Source organism: Danio rerio, chromosome 2, assembly GCF_049306965.1.
Source record: "Danio rerio strain Tuebingen ecotype United States chromosome 2, GRCz12tu, whole genome shotgun sequence".
NCBI classification, from domain to species: domain Eukaryota; kingdom Metazoa; phylum Chordata; class Actinopteri; order Cypriniformes; family Danionidae; genus Danio; species Danio rerio.
Window position 1 is genome coordinate 54,485,417 of NC_133177.1, and position 19,938 is coordinate 54,505,354.

At 36.0% G+C, this 19,938-nt stretch overlaps 1 protein-coding gene across 1 annotated transcript; it reads right to left on the reverse strand.

Moving 5' to 3' along the window:
* Positions 1-658: 658 nt before the first annotated feature.
* them6 (thioesterase superfamily member 6) lies at positions 659-11,419 on the reverse strand. Its single transcript, NM_001122704.1, is given in 3 exon segments — positions 659-1,080; positions 4,750-5,254; positions 11,309-11,419. Coding segments are annotated over 3 exon segments (618 nt in total). The 5' UTR covers positions 11,311-11,419; the 3' UTR covers positions 659-969.
* Positions 11,420-19,938: the final 8,519 nt, after the last annotated feature.

Consider the following 19,938-nt stretch of genomic DNA (forward strand, 5'->3'; position numbering starts at 1 on the left):
TCAATATTTCATCATAAATGCAATTTTTGAGCACCCAAACCTAATTTCTTGAAAAGAAGTCATAAAAATACTAAAAGTAAAAAGCCATACATTTTGTATATACGTTTTAGCATAATAATAATTAATATTTTAGCATCACTCACACACACACACACCCACCCACCCACCCACACACCCACTCACACACCCACACACACTTTATTTTTGTCTTAGTCCCTTTATTAATCTCGGGTCGCCACAGGAGAATAACCCACCAACTTATCCAGCATATGTTTTACACAGCAGATGCCCTTCCAGCTGCAACCCGTCAATGGGAAACACCCATACACACTCATTCACACACAAACACTACGGCCGATTTGGCTTACCCAATTCATCTATAGCACATGTCTTTGGACTGTGGGGGAAACCAAAGCACTCGAAGGAAACACACACCAACAAGAGGAGAACATGCAAACTCCACACAGAAATGGAAACTGACTAAGCTGGGGCTCAAACCAGCGACCTTCTTGCTGTGAGGCGATTGTGCTTCTCACTGCGCCAAAAAGGCAAAATAATGTAAATTAATTAAATAATTGTATCACTATATTTTATTAACATTATTAAATACACTTAATATTTTAATTTAATTCAATTATTAAATATTGTGATGTCTATATTTTGCATTATGTGTCATATTTGTTTTAATATATATTATTTTTTGTTCTTATTTTTGCTTTTATTGTTTTGTTAAATCTGAAATGCAAATAAAAATAATCATTTGTTTATGCATCGATTTTAAGCATATATTCATGGCTATTCATAATCTTACAATCTGCACAAGTCATAATATGGCATGACCCAGGTTTATGAACTACAGCAGAAGTCAGATTATTATTGTGCTCTGGAGTGTCCAAACGCCTGAGAGTTGAATGCATGTTGCTGTTTTGTAAAGCAGTGTGTTTGAGTTCATTTAAAGGCAGCAAGTCTTCATTGGCTCTTTTTATCATGGAGCTGACTTTCCCCCCTCAGGGCTTTGCTGCTGGCCGTGATGAAATTGATCCAGTGCTGCAGGTCTTCAGGAAACTCGGGCACTTCAACCTACAAAGGCAGTTCATAAATGTCAGACTTTTGTAAATTAGAGGATACACACTCAATCTGAACAACATGCAGGAGAGTAAATGAAGACATTTTGCTTGTGAACTTAGGAGTCACACTTGTAAAATTTGATTTGGTCAAAACAATTGAAGCCATGTCAATCGATTAAAAAAAATTAACTAATTAATCGCACCTTTTTAAAAAGAATAATCGCGATTAAACACATTTAAAATACTGAAACTTGTAATTTTTGCTATTCAAATGTAAAATGAATGTAAACGCAAGAAAAAATTATTTAAATTCAAAATATAATTGTTATATAATACAATATATATATATATATATATATATATATATATATATATATATATATATATATATATATATATATATATATATATATATATATTACACACACATAGTTATTTAGATTTTAGACATTCAGTGAGTCAGTGGTAGCAGAAATTGATGATCGGCAGCCACAAGATGGCGCCAGACCACATAATAAGTCCTCAGGGGAGAAAAGCTGTTTTCTTTTTGTATTTCAATCTACACCTAATCAAATGTTTATAAAACAGGTAAATCACATTCCAAGTCGAACTCTCCCTTTTGTATTGTGTAGTGCTGTATTTATACCATAGTAATCTTTTAGTGTTTGATTTGGTTTGGCTTTTTCTGGGTTAATTATTGTGATCTCCTGTTTTCAACAGAGAAATACTGTGAGATATCTGTAGACTGATGGAAATTCATGCCATATAGCCTTATAATCCTAAAGCATGAGCAAAATAACTTGTTTTGTCATCACTTCAGAAATTATGAATAATTCAAACACTAGCTTTAAAGTGACGTTGTGTTTTTAAGGAACGTTTTCTGCTGTTTTGATCATCGGCTGTGGATGTGAATGAATGGCGGAAGACAGTAGTTCCTCATACAAAGGGACAAAGGGTGTTTGATTTTCTCTTTTATTTACACAATTATGCCATCAAACTAACAATGTGAGTGTGATATTGTGTTTAATATTTGTGTTATATATATATACATACAGTTGAAGTCAGAATTATTAGCCCCCCTCAATTATTAGCCCCTCTGTTTATTTTCCCCCAATTTTTGTTTAACAGAGAGAAGATTTTTTTCAACATATTTCTAAACATAATAGTTTAAGTAACTCATTTCTAATAACTGATTTATTTTATCTTTGCCATGATGACAGTAAATAATATTTGACTAGATATTTTTCAAGACACTTCTATACAGCTTAAAGTGACATTTAAAGGCTTAACTAGGTTAATTAGATTAACTAGGCAGGTTAGGGTAATTAGGCAAGTTATTGTATAACAGTGGTTTTGTTCTGTAGACTATCAAAAAAAAATTAGTTTAAAGGGGCTAATAATTTTGTCCATAAATGGTGTTAAAAAAATTTAAAACTGCTTTTATTCTAGCTGAAATAAAACGAATAAGATTTCTCCAGAAGAAAAAATATTATCAGACATACTGTGAAAAATTCTTTGCTCTGTTAAACATCATTTGGAAAATATTTAAAAAAGAAGAAAAAAAATTCAAGAGGGGCTAATAATTCTGACTTCAACTGTGTATGTATGTATATATATATATATATATATATATATATATATATATATATATATATATATATATATATATATATATATATATATATATATATGTATATATATATATATATATATATATATATATATATATGTATATTTATATATATATATATATATATATATATATATATATATATATATATATATATATATATATATATGTGTATATTTATATATATATATATATATATATATATATATATATATATATATATATATATATATATATATATATATATATATATATATATATAAACATTAGACTCTTGTATACATATACACACACGTCTAATGTATAAAATATATTTCGTGAAAATAAGATGTCATGAGTCATATGGTGTTCCATCTTTCAATGTAACACATATGTTTTATGTAAAAATGAAAGCCTATTCTGCCCTGTGGTTACTAAAACATAAAATACTAAGTAATCATAGACAATTTAAAGATCTAAAAACCTCTTGCTAATAAATGGCTAAAATTATGCATACAAATATATTAATGATATTTAAACTATTATTACACTGAAGTACATTTTAGTCTGTAAATCATTATCAAAATATATTATAGCAAAAAAATAAAAAATAAAAATTAATAATAAACGGCTGAAAAAAATAAGCACACATCCTACTTTTACAAGAAAAAATTACATTTAAAACCATTTAAATTAAAGTTGAGAAAAGAAAAAAAATGCAAGCCATTAGGGCTGCGCAATACTGGGAAAATGTGTGACATGCAATACAGACTCCGATAACAATATTTCTTACAACAGAAACAACTTGTAAAATGCTATTTTATCAGCAAATAAAATAAATATATGTAATGATCACAAACTAAACAGCTAATAGATATTTTTCTAAGCTAATTAAATCTAAAAAAATATATATATAAAAATAAATAAATATGTTAAGGTTCAAACGTTTCAGATTTAAACACCACAAATGACTGAAAACCTTGGTGGAAATTCTACTCATCTTCCAGCATCAATGTTTATTTTCTGCTCTGGGTTCACCAAACAGCAACTACTTAAAGATTCTTACAAAATTCAGTACAGAAAAAAAATTTTTTTACCCAGTCATATACACTCACCGGCCACTTTATTAGGTACACCAAGCTGAACCCTCTTTTGCCTTAAGAACTGCCTTAATCCTATGTGGCATAGATTCAACAATGTACTGGAAATATCTCTCAGAGATTTTGCTCCATATTGACATGACAGCACCGCACAGCTGTAGATTTGTTCTCCCATTCCACCACATGCCAAAGGTGCTCTATTGCAGAGGTTCCCAAACATTTCAGCCTGCGACCCCCAAAATGACAATGCCAGAGACTCGCGACTTCCAATATCCTGAGGTGGTTATAAATACCGAAACCTTGCACGCAATGGCGCACACACACTAATACACCCAGGTATGTTCTTCGTTTAATTTTTTTATGTGTGTCAGTGCTGTAAATGGGCCAGAAAGCCATGCCTGGTGTTACAAAATCAATCTGCTGCATCTGACGCTATCGCTGTGTCTTTAATACAATGTAATTACCCCAGGGGTCGCAATCAAACAGAATTATTAACTATAAGCTACTATAGTAACTATATCGTATAGAGTAACTATAAATGTCTATTTTTTCTCATCAGTAGGATATGGATAAAATATGGTCATTCTTATGGTTTAATAAAAATAAATAGATTTTTGAAAATCACCAGGCGACCCCTCTTCATTGTCCCGCGACCCCTCGAGGGGTCCCGACCCCCACTTTGAGAACAACTGCTCTATTGGATTAAGATCTGCAGCAGATTGTATTGACCATGTCTACATGCCTAAATGCATTGAGTTGCTGCCAAGTAATAGGCAGATTAGAAATATGCGTTAACGAGCAGTTGGACAGATGTACCTAATTAAGTGGCCGGTGAGTGTAAAAAAGAAGGTTATCACACCGTCAGAGTCTTATACTGACTCATGCCTATTATCATGACACATTTTGGATTTGTGCAGCCCTATAAGCCATATATATTTCAGTCCAACGTAATAAATGTTTGACAGCCGCTCACCTTTCTCTTGCACAGGTATTGCAGGATCTTGTCTGGAGTGCTGCGCAGAACATTCTGCTTGCAGAACATAACAGCCGAGACCATCCCATCTTTACAAGACACGAAGCGCTGCTCCAGATAAAAGGATTTCTCATCCCAGCTGACGATTCGACTGCGCAGCTCAAACGCCTCGCCGACACACAGCGGCCGTCTGTAGCGGATGGTAGTTGCTCCGACCACCGCTGTGGCCCCGAGTGCCCTCAAAGCCTTGAAGACTCCATTACGGGTGTACAAAGACAATCTGGCAAAGTCGCACTCGCGTAGGTATCGAGCGTTGTTCATGTGGCACAGGTCTATATCATTGAGAACCACGCGTCCGCTGGCTGTCTGCTCTCCGGTCACGTCAAACACAGGTGAGAGGAACCAGGCTTTGGTCACCACCAACACGGCACGCAGGTAATACCACACATCCAGAGTGCAGAACAGGAGTAACAGCACACCCACAACCCACAGCAGAACGTCCTCCCTGGAATTACAAGACAAGAGCATGTATTATTATTATTATTATTATTTTTATTATTATTATTAAGGCAAGTTTATTTATTTGGGCAGCACGGTGGCTCAGTGGTTAGCACTGTCGCCTCACAGCAAAGGTCGCTGGTTCAAATCCCGGCTGTGCCAGTTGCCGTTTCTGTGTGGAGTTTGAATGTTCTCCCCATGTTGGCGCGGGTGTCCCCCACACTCCAAAGACATGCGGTTTAGGTGAATTGGGTAAACAAAAATTGGCCATAGTGTATGAGTGTGTGAATGTGAGAGTGTATGGGTGTTTCCCAGTACTGGGTTGCAGCATCTGCTGCGTAAAACATATGCTAAAATAGTTGGCAATCCAATCCAATGTGGCGACCCCTGATAAATACAGCACTAAGCCAAAAAAAATGAATGAATAAAGTTTATTTATAGAGCACATTTCATAAACAATGGCAATTCAAAGTGCTTCTGCAGTATCTGCAGGGTCTAAAATGTCTTAAATTGACTGAAATATTGTCTTGTAGGTCGTAAATCATTTTAAATGGGTCTTATTTTTTCTTTGCTTATGTAAAGCTACCCAGTCGATTCAATCACCAACAATACACCTCAATAAACTTATAGAAAAACTCTATTCATAACTAATATTATAACAGTCTGTTGTGCATCACTGAAAAAGTGTTGCATGCAGAACTGTTGCAAACAATTTATTTGTGTTGAATTTTAACAGACAAATTAAGTTTAATAATGTTCAACTTAATTTGTTTGTTTAAATTCAGGCCAAATAAATTGTTTACAACCACTTAATGTAAATAAAAATGAGTAAATCCAAGGAATAATCTTTAAATATTTTTTTTTTTAGTGTACATTTAGATTTGAAAGATTTTGTTTGAAGTTATCTTGAAAAAAAATGAGTATGTATAAAAGTAGGGTCTGCTTGTTTTTGACATGATTTAAAATATGTAGCTAAGAAATAGCTGATTAGAATTAGTTTTTTTGATGGGGCAAGTACTTTTTTATTCTGTTGGGCCATTAAAAAGTCTGTAGCATTTGGCCCTTTACAAGTCTGAAATTGTTTTCTTCATGGTCTTAAAAAGGTCTTTAAAAGTCTTAAATTTGACTTGGTGAAACCTGCAGAAACCCTGTAATATAAGGCATAAAAACAACAAAGAATAAAAATATAAAAAACATTAAAAAGTGTTAAAACAGGAATAAAAAAAGAAAAGAAAAAAAGTGTGACCTGTCAGACGCAGCACAGTGCTCATTCACTTTAGACACAGCAAAGCAGATGTGTTTTAAATCTAGATTTGAATGTTTTTTAATTGAATTGAATAATGAATTCATTATCATTGTAGTATTTATTTTACCAAGAAAGAAGCAAACTGAGATTTTTAAAAAATCTATTTTATAAAAGTGTCTTGGATAAGATTAAAGTGATAGTTCACCCAAAATACCTGCCTATTTTAAAATTAAGTGGCTCCAAACCATTAGTTACTTTATTCTGTTAAACACAAATGAAAATGTTTTGAAGAACATTAGAAACCTGCAACCATAGTAGGACAAATACATACTATGGAAGTCAATGGTTACAGGTTTTCAGCTCTCTTCAAAATATTTTCCTTTGTGTTCAACAGAAGTATTCTAGTTTTGCAGAGTTGACAAATACATCCAGTGTCACCTAATCAAAGCTTACATTTAGGTAAAAAGTAAACTCTGCATCATTTACCCTCTCTTGTTTTATTTCTTTCTGTTGAACACAAAAAATATATTTCTAAGAATGTTGGAGATCTGTAACCATTGACTTCCATTGTATTTGTTTTTCCTGCTATGGAAGTCAATGGTTACAGGTTACAGGAAACTCAAACAGGTTTGGAACAAGTGAATGGTGAGTAAATGATGACAGAATTTGCAGGTTTGGGTGAACAATCCCTTTAACAGTACACACAGCTGGTGTGAGCTTAACGAAAAAACAAATAGCATCATTCATTCATCAGTACACATAAAATTACAATTATAAGAAGTTTTAGTAATAGACAGACTAATTTTTCAAATTCCAAATCATTTAAAATCTTTTAAACATATGTATTTTCTTACAATAACTCGATATCTCTTGACAAACATTGTGCATTTCTGAAGTGTGCTTCACGCAGTTGAGTGGGCTTGACAAACCACCTGTAAAAACGCTCTTTTCTCTATATATGCACCAGACACATTTCTGCTGCCATTTTGTGAATACTACTTTTATAACTAAGACCCCCTGCTCATTAAGATGCATTTTGGTTGATTTGTTCAACCAAGTATGTGAGAGACGTGCTGTATTTAAAACGGATCTGATCAAATGCATATAGTACCTCTAGAAAGAGTCAAAAGTGAACAATGTCAGAACATTTAAGCATCTTAGTCCAGTTTTAAGTCCAGTAGTGGCCAAAAATTATGTCCAGACAAGACATTTGAACAATATTTGTTTTTAATGACCCGACAAGATTAACAATATCATCAAAATATAAATAAGCATGTTATATTGGGAAGAGAAAAACATTAAACTTGGTTAAGGTATTTACTAATTAAAAGTTTATTAAAAAATATGAGTTTAAATTTTATTTAAAAATAAATAAGTGAAAAAAGCTAAAAGGAAAAAAAAGTGTACAATGAAACAACAATTATTCATATTCATTAGCTATTCATGTTCATAAACTATCGCTTGTATTTGATTCGTAGCCATTCCTCAATATGCATTACCACAAATTAAACAACTGAGCAATAAAGCAATCTCCTACCACGTAAACTTGGAAAATCTGAAACAACAGATCATCATATTATTTTTAAAAAAGGGCAAATAAATCATTTTTCTTTTGCCAGACATCATGTTTGGCCATCACCATAATTTAAACAGCATTTCAAATGGATTAAATCAGTGGTTCTCAAACTTTTTTCACCAAGCACCACCTCAGAAAAAAGTAGTCTCTTCACGTACCAGCATAATGACTGGTATTGAAATACAGTAGTGTAGTAGGCTTAATTAAGCAGCTAAAGCTCTGCACAGTTCAAAAACAAGGCAGATTAATTACCATTATTATAAATATTTATTATTGTCAGCCACTTTAACTATCATAAATAGTTTGAACATTAACACTGTAGTGTGCTTTTATGTAAAAAAATAAATAAAACTGATTTTTTTTTATTAAAATGTGCTTTTAAAAGTTGTTTAAAAATGGCACCGTTGTACTTAAATGTAAAGTATTATCATGAAGTAGCGTATTCATTAAAACCTGGAAATTGGACCTCACAAATATAGGCTATACTTTGTCATCCCATTCATTAACTCTTGTTGATAAATTTTGAAATATAAGTTGCATGTATATATGACTTATTTGTATATCTTTGAAATCTAAACATTTACTTGTATTTTAAATATTCGAATTGGATTAAAAAATTTAAATGAGAAATTAGATCTGCTCACTGTGGGTTAAAAAAGCAAGTGATTAAACTAAACGTGTCAACATTGGGATATATAAATACGGCATACGCTCCCAACAACCATTACAAATATGGGGAGGAAATTATCTTCAAATGAGCGAATACATTAGAAAATTGAAAATGAAATAAAAGGTTTAGCCTATTAAAATCAGTTTCCTGATCACAGCTGTGTTATCGTACACGTTAAAGGGTTAAAATTGTGTTTTTTCTTTAATTATTCAGCGATTCCTCCGTGTACCACTAGAAGGAAGCCTGCGTACAACTAGAGGTACACCTACCACAGTTTGAGAACCACTGGATTAAATGATTACAATTCATTCATCTTCTTGTCGGCTTAGTACCTTTATTAATCTGGGGTCGCCACAGCAGAATGAACCGCCAACTTATCCAGCATGTTTTTACGCAGCGGATGCCCTTCCAGCCGCAACCCATCTCTACCCTACCCAATTCACCTGTGCCGTATGTGTTTGGACTGGGCGAAACCGGAGTACCCGGAGGAAACCCACGCGAACACAGGGAGAACATGCAAACTCCGCACAGAAACACCAACATAGACGAGGATCGAACCAGCGACCTTCTTGCACCAGCACTACCTACTGCGCCACTGCTTTGCCCATGATTACAATTGTATTTTCAAAGTTTTGCAAACCATTCCTCAGCAGTACACTTGTTGAAACTACATAAGGAGACGCTTGTTTCTGTACATGCACTCAGATGTGCTTTTGAGATTTTCAGGTTTGTTACAGGCCTCATACAAGAACAACTTGTTAGGCTGGTTTGTAAACACGTTTTAAAGCAAGTTATTTTAGTTAAACGTTAATATTAAGATAAGTCACCTAACTTTTAGAAATATTTGGTTTCTCTTGAATTTTGCTCTTTGAATTTTGTTTATTTACATTTTTTTCCCAAACATAAATTTGGGTGTAGTAATTTTGGACCATTTTCATAAGTTATTTTGTTAGATTAGCTCCAGGGTTGACTTTAATGCTTACTCATTTAACCTATATATGAGCAATCCCAGCGTTATGGATGTGACATTTGCAGTAAAAACTCAAAACATAAATTCGCATAGAAAGTGAATTTTACATTATATTGAAACATCTGATTATATTTTGCAGAACAACTAACCACAAAGTAAAGGGATCTGAAAAATATCAATCTGTAGACATGTTTTGTACTTTAAATGAGGAAAATAAACATGCGTTATGGATGTGATGAAAAAAGTCTGCAGGTTTACAGCATACAACATTCTTCGTAGAAATTCTGTGAATTAAACTGCACAACCCAAAAGAAACAATGCTAATCAAAAGGATAAGAGTCGGCTCACTATAGAACAAAAATTTTATTTTATTTGATATTTTCACATTTATGAGGAAAAAAGTGTCGTTATTGATGTGACAGATGTGAAATTGCCACTTGTGTGGCTTTGGTAAATTAAATGGAATAGTTTGAAAACATTGACAGAGACATATATTTGAGTATTTTTAAAGTACTGTAAAATAGTTGCTCACAAAAAAAACCCAGAAACTATTTCCGTTTTTTGGTGAAAACTTGATTTTTCCCATGGCAAGGTTGACATTTGCATGAAATTGCTTATACACAAATATAATACTGTAAAGCTTCCTATCTCATTAAATATTAACTTAAATGAGAAATTCGTGAGGGTGTACTCATATATTATGCTGAGCAATGTATATCCAAAGTGGTGTTTAACAGAACAATAACATTTTTCCACAGTATTTGCTATTATTCTTTTCTTCTGTATAAAGTCTTATTTCTTATAGTTTAGCAAAATATATATATATATATATATTTTAATTAAACTTCAGGTCAACATTGTTAGCCCCTAAAACAAAGTACTATTCACTTGCCAAGTTAACCTAATTAACTTAGTTAATCCTTTCTTACTAGTAGCATATTATTAACCGTTATCGTGGCAAAAGCAAAATAATTTTGTTATGAAAGCTATTGTGTTTTAAAAAAATGTGATTAAAACAGCAGTTAATAAATTTGAAAAATAATAAAATATTCACAGGAGAGCCAACTAATAATTTTGCCTCCAACTATATATAAATTAGTGATGATTTTAATTTAAAAAAAATGTATTACAGTAGACATCAGAGTTTTTGTTTATGGTTATAGGAATGGCGAGAGACAAAATGATTCCAATGAGATATTTAGCTAACATTAAATGACGATATAAATATCCTAAACTTCATAGATAATAGTTAAAATTAAATGGTATATCTGTTAATATCTGTTGGACCCGAACTAACAACAATACAGCAACAATAGTAATAGACTAATTGCATTATTATTATCGCTAAGATGAATAAACACACCATAACTACCGTTAGTCATGTTATTATCTAGCGTTGACTGTTTTGCTTCATGAACTAATTTAAGCAGTATTATCCGCACTCTATAGTGTTAAAGGAGTTGAAACAGAAACTGTCAACTTTGTGCCTTAATGTAAACCTTTGCGAACTCGGTTGCGCGTTTACAATGGCATACACGCTAAAAACTGCTCGTCAGAAGTAATTTAATAGTTGTGAAAGTGTCAGCTCGGTGTACTCACATGTCCACGCCGCTCCCAGCTGCTCCTTCACGTTCTCTGCGTCTCCTCGCTGAACGCGCGACGCCACGCCCCCCGTACGGCGTCACTTAAACCTGTTCAACAGGAGTTTAGACAGGAGGTTGACTATATAGAGATTTGATATGGGAAAAAATATGGTCTTTGCAACTAAAATATTTCCTCACCAACAAGGTCAGAGAACTGTCTTTAAATTGATCAACAAAATTTATCCTATTAAACAATTTTTGAAAAAGTTTCATTCTAATATTGGTGTAAAATTTTCATTTTGCTGTACAATTTTGGAAACATATTGGCTCATTTATTAATGATAATATACAACAAGATGTTTCTGTTTCTTTTGAATTAATTATTTTTTGGTTATTATGAATCTGCCTCTACTAGGAGAAATGCTTGTTTTGTTAAAAATGTAACTTATTTTTTTTGTAAATTCCATATCCACAAATGCAAATTTTCTAATACCAAACCATATTTTCCAGTTTTTTTTTTGTTTGTTTTTTTTTTGCAAGAATTTAGTGATTATATACATTTAATTTCATTATCTAAAAGTAAGAAAGCAAACAGAACTATTTCATTTTGTAATGACTTTAATTTATGTACTGTTATTGATTCTTAAATGTCTTACCCTCAAGTTTATATCATGTTCTTTCTTTTTTTCTCTTTTCTCTCTCTCTTTTTCATGTATTTTGCTGCTTTTGTAGTCCTCTCCAATATATATATATATATATATATATATATATATATATATATATATATATATATATATATATATATATATATATATATATATCAGAGTCATTTAGATTAAAGAATGAATCGCTTAATAGGATAGTTAACCCAGAAAAAAATAAAAACATTTGAAACCAAAACAAAACATTTACAGTTAAAAGCTAATAATATTGTAAATAATGTTTAATTCCCCACACAGATTGATTGTTTCGCTTCATAAAGCATCAGTGTGTCGCCTGGAGCAATGGTTATTGATTTGAACTTGTTTGTGTGTGTTTATTTTTTATCTAAAAAGGTAACCATTGACTACCATTATACGAATCACCAAGGACCATGGATTTATATAAAAACTGAAAAATGTTTTACTGAAGAAAAATGAAATATAGAGTTGAAGACAAAATTATTATTTTTTTTATTCTTTTTTATTTATTTCCTATGTTATTTTTATCGGAGCTAGGACATTTGTACATTGTTTCTATAGTATTTCTTATTCTAAAAAAAAGTCTTATTTCTTGCACTTTTAAGAAATATATTTTTATTACATTGGCTACAAAATACAAACCACTGTCGTCCGAGGACTCTTACTGGCCACTTTATTAGGTACACGTCCAACTATTCGTTAATGTACATTTCTAATTAGCTAATTACATGGCAGCAACCTAATGAATTCAGGCATGTAGACATGGTCAAGACAATCTGCAGTAGTACAAACCGAGCATCAGAACGTGGAAGAAAGGTGATTTAAGTGACTTTGAACGTGGCATGGTTGTTAGTGCCAGACGGGAGAATGGCCAGACTGGTTTGAGCTAATAGAAAGGTAACATTAACTCAAATAACCACTCGTTACAACCAAAGAATGCAGAGTGCACAACACGTCGAACCTTGAGGCGAATGGGCGACAGCAGCAAAAGACCAAACCGGGTGCCGCTCCTGTCAGCAAAGAACAGGAGACTGAGGCTACAATTCACACAGGCTCACCAAAATTGGACAATAGAAGATGGCTCCTACAATCTGGAATAGCCTTCCTGATAATGTCCGAGGCTCAGACACACTCTCCTAGTTCAAAACTAGATTAAAGACCTATCTGTTTAGTAAAGCATACACTCAATGCATCACTTAGCATTACAAGTTTCTACATCTTGTTTATATACACTATAACAGCAGCTACGCTTATTATTCTCTTTATTCTCCATTTCCACCTGGGGATACTCATCCCGAGGTCCTCAGATTATGCAGATTATAGTCACTGACTGGATCCAAGACCAGCGACGAGATGATCCCAAGGTGTCCATATCCTGAGCTACTGCTGCGCTGGTGGTCATGGGGAGTGGAGAGCATGAGTCTGATTCCAGTGACGCTCCAGGGACAGACGAGTCTTCGCTGAGGCCAGCTTCCAGCCTCCACTGTTGAGACTGCAGGTCTGCACAAGACTTTTGGCCAGCGGAGAAATTAAAATGGTCGTGCCGAACTGAGTCTGGTTTTCTTAAGGTTTTTTTTCTTCACTCTCCTATTGGTGAAGTTTTTTTCCCTCTCCGCTGTCGCCACTGGCTTGCATGGTTCAGGATCTGAAAAGCTACGCATCGATGAATTTGCACTTCAGTGTTTGAACTCTCAGTAATGATTTTACACCACACTGAACTGAGCTAAACTGAACTGAACTTAAACACTAAAAACTGAACTACCCTGATCCAGTTACTATGACCATATATATGAAGCTGCTTTGACACAATCTACATTGTAAAAGCGCTATACAAATAAAGCTGAATTGAATTGAATAGTTTTCTTGCATCAAAATAATAATTCCTTACATTTATATAGCGCTTTTCTGGGCACTCAAAGCGCTTTACACATAGAGGGGAACCTCATCCACCACCAGAGTGCAGCATCCACCTGAATGACTCGATGGCAGCCATTTTGCGTCAGACCGCACACCACGTACCAGCTGATTGGTGGAGGGGAAACAGAGTGATGAAGCCAATTATGATATGGGGAAGGTTAGGAGGCTATGATGGACCGAGGCCAGAGGGCAAATTTGGTCAGGATGCCAGGGTGAAACCCCTACTCTTTTTTGAAGGACATCCTGGGATTTTTAACGACCACAGAGAGTCAGGACCTCAGTTTCACGTCTCATCCGAAAGACGGCGCTCACTGAGCAGTATGGAGTCCCCGTTACTATACTGGGGCATTAGGACCCACACAGAACGCAGGTTGGGTGCCCCCTGCTGGCAGCCACCTAGCTTTCCCATCCATGTACTGACCGGGCACAGCCCTGCTTAGCTTCAGTGAGCGACCATGTGAGAGTTGCAGAGAGCTAGCTGCCGGATTTAGAGGTAGTATGGTTGTTTCCCAGTACTGGGTTGTGGCTGGAAGGGCATCCGCTGCCTAAAACAAATGCCAGAATAGTTGGTGGTTCATTCCGCTGTGGCGATCCCTGAAAAATAAGGGGCTAAGCTAATGGAAATTTAATAAATGAATGTTTTCCTGCTGACATTAATTAGGTGAAGGAATTGTGGAAACACCCACCCACCAAAAAAATAAATAATAATCAGAGCGTGATTTGCATCTGTTTGAAAAGATTCTCAGAGGATTCTTGTGTTGAATGACTGTTAAAAACTCAAAATAAGCTCATGTCTGTTTTCCTTTCTAATTAATAAAGCACACGAGACGCATATCATTTCCATGTTTTAAAGCTTCCTGGTCTTTTTATGGATTCAGGTATTCATATCTGCTGGACTGGATCCTGCTTTGGCTGCGGTTTGCGTCCTCTGAGAAGTCCTGTAAGTCAATATGAATGATGAATTATAGCAGATTGAGTCTGGCATTGTCAGTGACGGAGAGAGATGAGCGGGCCTTCTCAACGTCTCAAAGAGATGGAAAATTACTGTAGCCATCTTCCCCCATTCTGCGCTCGCACATACGCCATCGCCACATGAATTCATCAAAAGCTTTAACGTGAAAATAATAGCTCTGCAGCGTGTCTGAATGTGAATAATCGGCTGAAGTTAAATGGGCTGAGAGATTCCAGGAAGACAGACATGAGCTCAGCGCCGCGCATTAGTCATGACACTTCTGTGTCTCATAAACGCCGCGCTGTGATTCTGCTGAGACCCAAAAACAGTCGTCCATCACCTTAATGGAAATGTATCGATTGTGCTGCAATGTGTTTCTGAAATAGTAATGAGGCTATTGAGGGATCTCTGTCGAGGAGCATTCACAGATGACACTCAGTGTGTTTGCCCGGACAGTAATATTCAGATATTAAGAGGAATAAGACATCACTTATCTGCCTGTTTGATTACCTTAATTTGGCGAATGTCAGACTCGAAGTAAACACAAACCTAATTAAGACGAGTAAGTGGAGTGTTTCTGGTTTAGACGAGTTCATTGTGTTAACATGGACAGTAATAGTCTGATAATAACAGGATTACGACACATTTTAAATAAAAAGTAATTGAGACAGCGCTCTAGATTACTTTTTAAAAGCAGATGGAGCTCTAGGCTGGATTAAAATAGCAGGTAGCACTCTAGGATAGTTTTTAAAGGCAGTTGGCACTCTAGACTAATTTTTAACAGCAGATGGCGCTCTAGGCTAATTTTAAACAGCAGACGGCGCTCTAGACTAGTTTTTAACAGTAGATGGCACTCTAGGCTAGTTTTAAACAGCATATGGTGCTCTAGGTTAGTGTTTAACAGCAGATGGCACTCTAGGCTAGTTTTAAACAGCAGACAGCGCTCTAGACTAGTTTTTAACAGCAGATGGTGCTCTAGACTAGTTTTTAACAGCAGATGGTGCTCTAGACTAGTTTTTAACAGCAGATGGGGCTCTAGGCTAATTGTAAACAGCAGACGGTGCTCTAGACTAGTTTTTAACAGCAGATGGCGCTCTAGGCTAGTTTTTTCACAGCAGATGGTGCTCTAGGTTAGTTTTAAACAGCAGATGGGCCTCTAGACTAGTTTTTAGAAGTAGATGGCGCTCTAGGCTAGTTTTAAACAGCAGACAGCGCTCTAGACTAGTTTTTAACTGCAGATGGTGCTCTAGGCTAGTTTTTAACAGTAGATAGTGCTCTAGGCTAGTTTTAAACAGCAGATGGTGCTCTAGACTAGTTTTTAACAGTGGATGGTGCTCTAGGCTAGTTTTAAACAGCGGATGGTGCTCTAGACTAGTTTTTAACAGTGGATGGTGCTCTAGACTTGTTTTTAACAGCAGATTGTGCTCTAGACTAGTTTTTAACAGTAGATGGTGCTCTAGGCTAGTTTTAAACAGCAGACAGCGCTCTAGACTAGTTTTTAACAGTGGATGGTGCTCTAGACTAGTTTTTAACAGCAGATGGTGCTCTGGGTTAGTTTTAAAAAGCAGATGGTGCTCTAGGCTAGTTCTAAACAGCAGACGGCGCTCTAGACTAGTTTTTAACAGCAAACGGCGCTCTTGGCCAATTTTAATAGCAGATGGTGCTTTAGGTTAGTTTTTTCACAGCCGATGGCGCTCCAAGTTAGTGTTTAACAGCAGACAGTGCTCTAGGTTAGTGTTTAACAGCAGACAGTGCTTTAGGTTAGTTTATAACAGCAGACAAAGAGTTATAAAACATTAGATATTTTAGCTGAAACTTCACTTAAACACTACAATGTCGGTTTGAGGATTTGATTCATCATTTGCGGAGTCAATTTGAGGATTTGATTCATCATTTGCTGAGTCAATTTGAGGATTTGATTCACCATTTGTTTAGTCGGTTTAAATATTTGATTCATCATTTGTGGAGTCAATTTGAGGATTTGATTTATCATTTGCGGAGTCAATTTGAGGATTTGATTCATCATTTGCTGAGTCAATTTGAGGATTTGATTCACCATTTGTTTAGTCGGTTTAAATATTTGATTCATCATTTGTGGAGTCAATTTGAGGATTTGATTCATCATTTGCGGAGTCAATTTGAGGATTTGATTCATCATTTGCTGAGTCAATTTGAGGATTTGATTCACCATTTGTTTAGTCGGTTTAAATATTTGATTCATCATTTGTGGAGTCAATTTGAGGATTTCATTTATCATTTGTTTAGTCGGTTTAAATATTTGATTCATCATTTGCGGAGTCGGTTTGAGGATTTGATTCACTATTTGCGGAGTCGGTTTAAAGATTTGATTCATCATTTGCGGAGTCCGCTTTAGGATTTGGTTTACCATTTGCTGAGTCGATTTGAGGATTTGATTCACCATTTGCGAAGTCGTTTGTAGAATTTGATTCATCATTTGCGGAGTCGGAATAAAGATTTGATACATCATTTGCGGAGTCGGTTTGAGGATTTGATTCACCATTTGCGGAGTTAGTTTGAGGATTTGATTCACCATTAGCGGAGTTGGTTTGAGTATTTGTTTCATCATTTGTGTAGTCGGTCTGAGGATTTGATTCATCATTTGAGGAGTCGGTTTAGAGGATTTGATTCATCATTTGCAGAGTCGGTTTAGAGGATTTGATTAACCATTTGCAGAGTCGGTTTAGAGGATTTGATTAATCATTTGCGAGTCGGTTTGAGGATTTGATTCATCATTTGTGGATTCGGTTTGAGGATTTGATTCATCATTTGCAGAGTCGGTTTGAGGATTTGATTCATCATTTGTGGAGTTGGTTTAGAGGATTTGATTCATCATTTGCGTAGTCGGTTTGAGGATTTGATTCATCATTTGTGGAGTCGGTTTAGAGGATTTGACTCATCATTTGTGGATTCGGTTTGAGGATTTGATTCACCATTTGTGGAATCGGTTTGAGGAAAATGGCAATATTAAAAGAATTTTCAAAACGCAACTCATGTAAATACCCCACAGAATAAGGTAAATAATAAAATGACTGATGTCTACACAAACGTTTTCTGTGTTGATGGCCTGTTGAGTATTTGCGTTGGACTGAGTGACTGACAGACGGCAGATAGAAAACTGCACAGCATGAATCAGTTCAATCTGCTTATTGTTTGACCTCGAGCGGACAGTATCATGGAGACAGATGTCTGAACACGCCTGTGTGTGTGTATGTGTGAGCGTTTCTCTGCTGCCGTTCATGCTAAAGCCCCTGTTTCCATCCCCTTGGAAAGATTAACGAAAAGAAAACATCTGTCTATACACCACTTGCTCGTGTTTTCTTGCTAAAATATGACTTTTTTCAGCGCTGTAATCCTTCAAAGCTGTTTTAGTCATGGCCCACCTCTTTCTCCAGGGTACAAGCGTGTTCAGCTTCTAAATGCTGCGCTACAATAATCCTTACAAACAACTATTGTACAATCCAACATACACACTTACATGCACACCATTTCAGTCAACAAAGACAGGACGGTAATTAAAATGAGACTTCATACTGTGCATACGGGCAAATATCAAGTGAAGAAGTCAATTTAATTGAATTCTAATTGTACTGATTATAAGTATAAGAATATGTGTCAAAGAGTAGTATGTCTTTTACATCAATGGTTCCCAACCTTTTTTTGATTGAGACCCCCTTTTTCCCTGGAAAATATTGCAAGGCCAACCTTCACATTTAATGATATGACCGCTCGTATACGTTTGCAGTAATGATGAAAAAAAATTTGTTTTCAAACAAACTGTATGCTTATTACTATATCTAGATATGTTTGTACACAAATAATAGCCTAATATTTACCAGAGATGTGTTGCAGCAGGAAGGGCATCCGCTGCGTAAAACATGTGCTGGATAAGTTGGCGGTTCATTCCACTGTGGCGACCTCGGATTAATAAAGGGACTAAGCCAAAACATCAAGAGGAGTCACGCCTCTTGTGCGCGCAAGTCGTGCACCTCAATTGAAAACAACAAACTTGTGCAAACTCTAGAAATACGCGATATGCCACCGTCATTTGCAATCTCCATCAGTTGATCTTCATGCACAGCCATGGTGGATTCACCTGATTTGTTGCGGATCTATTCCTTGGCAGTTCGCGGGACGTTCACTTACCAAAGAAACTTTCCAAAGACGTCTGTTCCTTACTCATTTTGCAGCTTGTTGGTTAAATTTAAGCGCTAAAGTGAACAAGATGTAAGCGAGAGAATATGATTATTTTTCACAATAAAAGACTTTTTAAAATAAAAGACTTTTCTAAATAAAAGATTGTTCAGACTCAGATAATAAATAAACAACCCGGGCTCATTGTGGAAACGTAGCCCCGCGGACATTTCTGCGGACCGCGAAATACGTCCCGGGAGGTACATATTCGAGCGGTTTTTGTTTTCGCGGATCCGCGAGAGGCCGCTGTGCGCGCTTTTTCGCGTCTCGAGCACCTCTCAGGAGCATGCGCTGTCGCCGGAGGCCGCTGTGGAGCAATTGTCCGTCTGACTGACCGGCTGAATGACCGAACGATCGACCGGGCGGCTTGCTGATCGGCCGACACGGCCGCCCTCCTCTTCCTCCTCCTCCTTCCCTAAACCCAAGCGACGGTTTGCAAAAGCTGTCCAGAAAAAAAAAAAGAGCAAAACCCCTCGTCTTTGATTTCGACCGCGTTTTCGGATCCCGCCGCGTTCTCGCCCTTATTTTCCGGATTCTGTTTTTCATCTTACCTGATTTCCGGAACTGCTCTTCCCCAGACCCGATCCCGGTCGTCCCCGCGGTCGGCTCCTCCTCCTCTGGGCCTCCGCTCCGCCGACGTAACACTGCGAGCTAAGCGGACAAACTGGTAGCAGCGGAAGAGCCCTCCACTCGAAGGCGAGTGTCGGCCGGCAAGCGCAAAAAGGAGGAGCGGAGCGGCGCCACACCGCCCCCGCAGCATTCGCTCGAGAAAAACTAAACGCGGCCGTACCGGATCACCTCAGGGGTGTGTGTTATCCCCACTTTTATTTAATCTGTACACAAACATGTGTCAGAGCACATTTGACAATCAGTTCATTTTAAAAT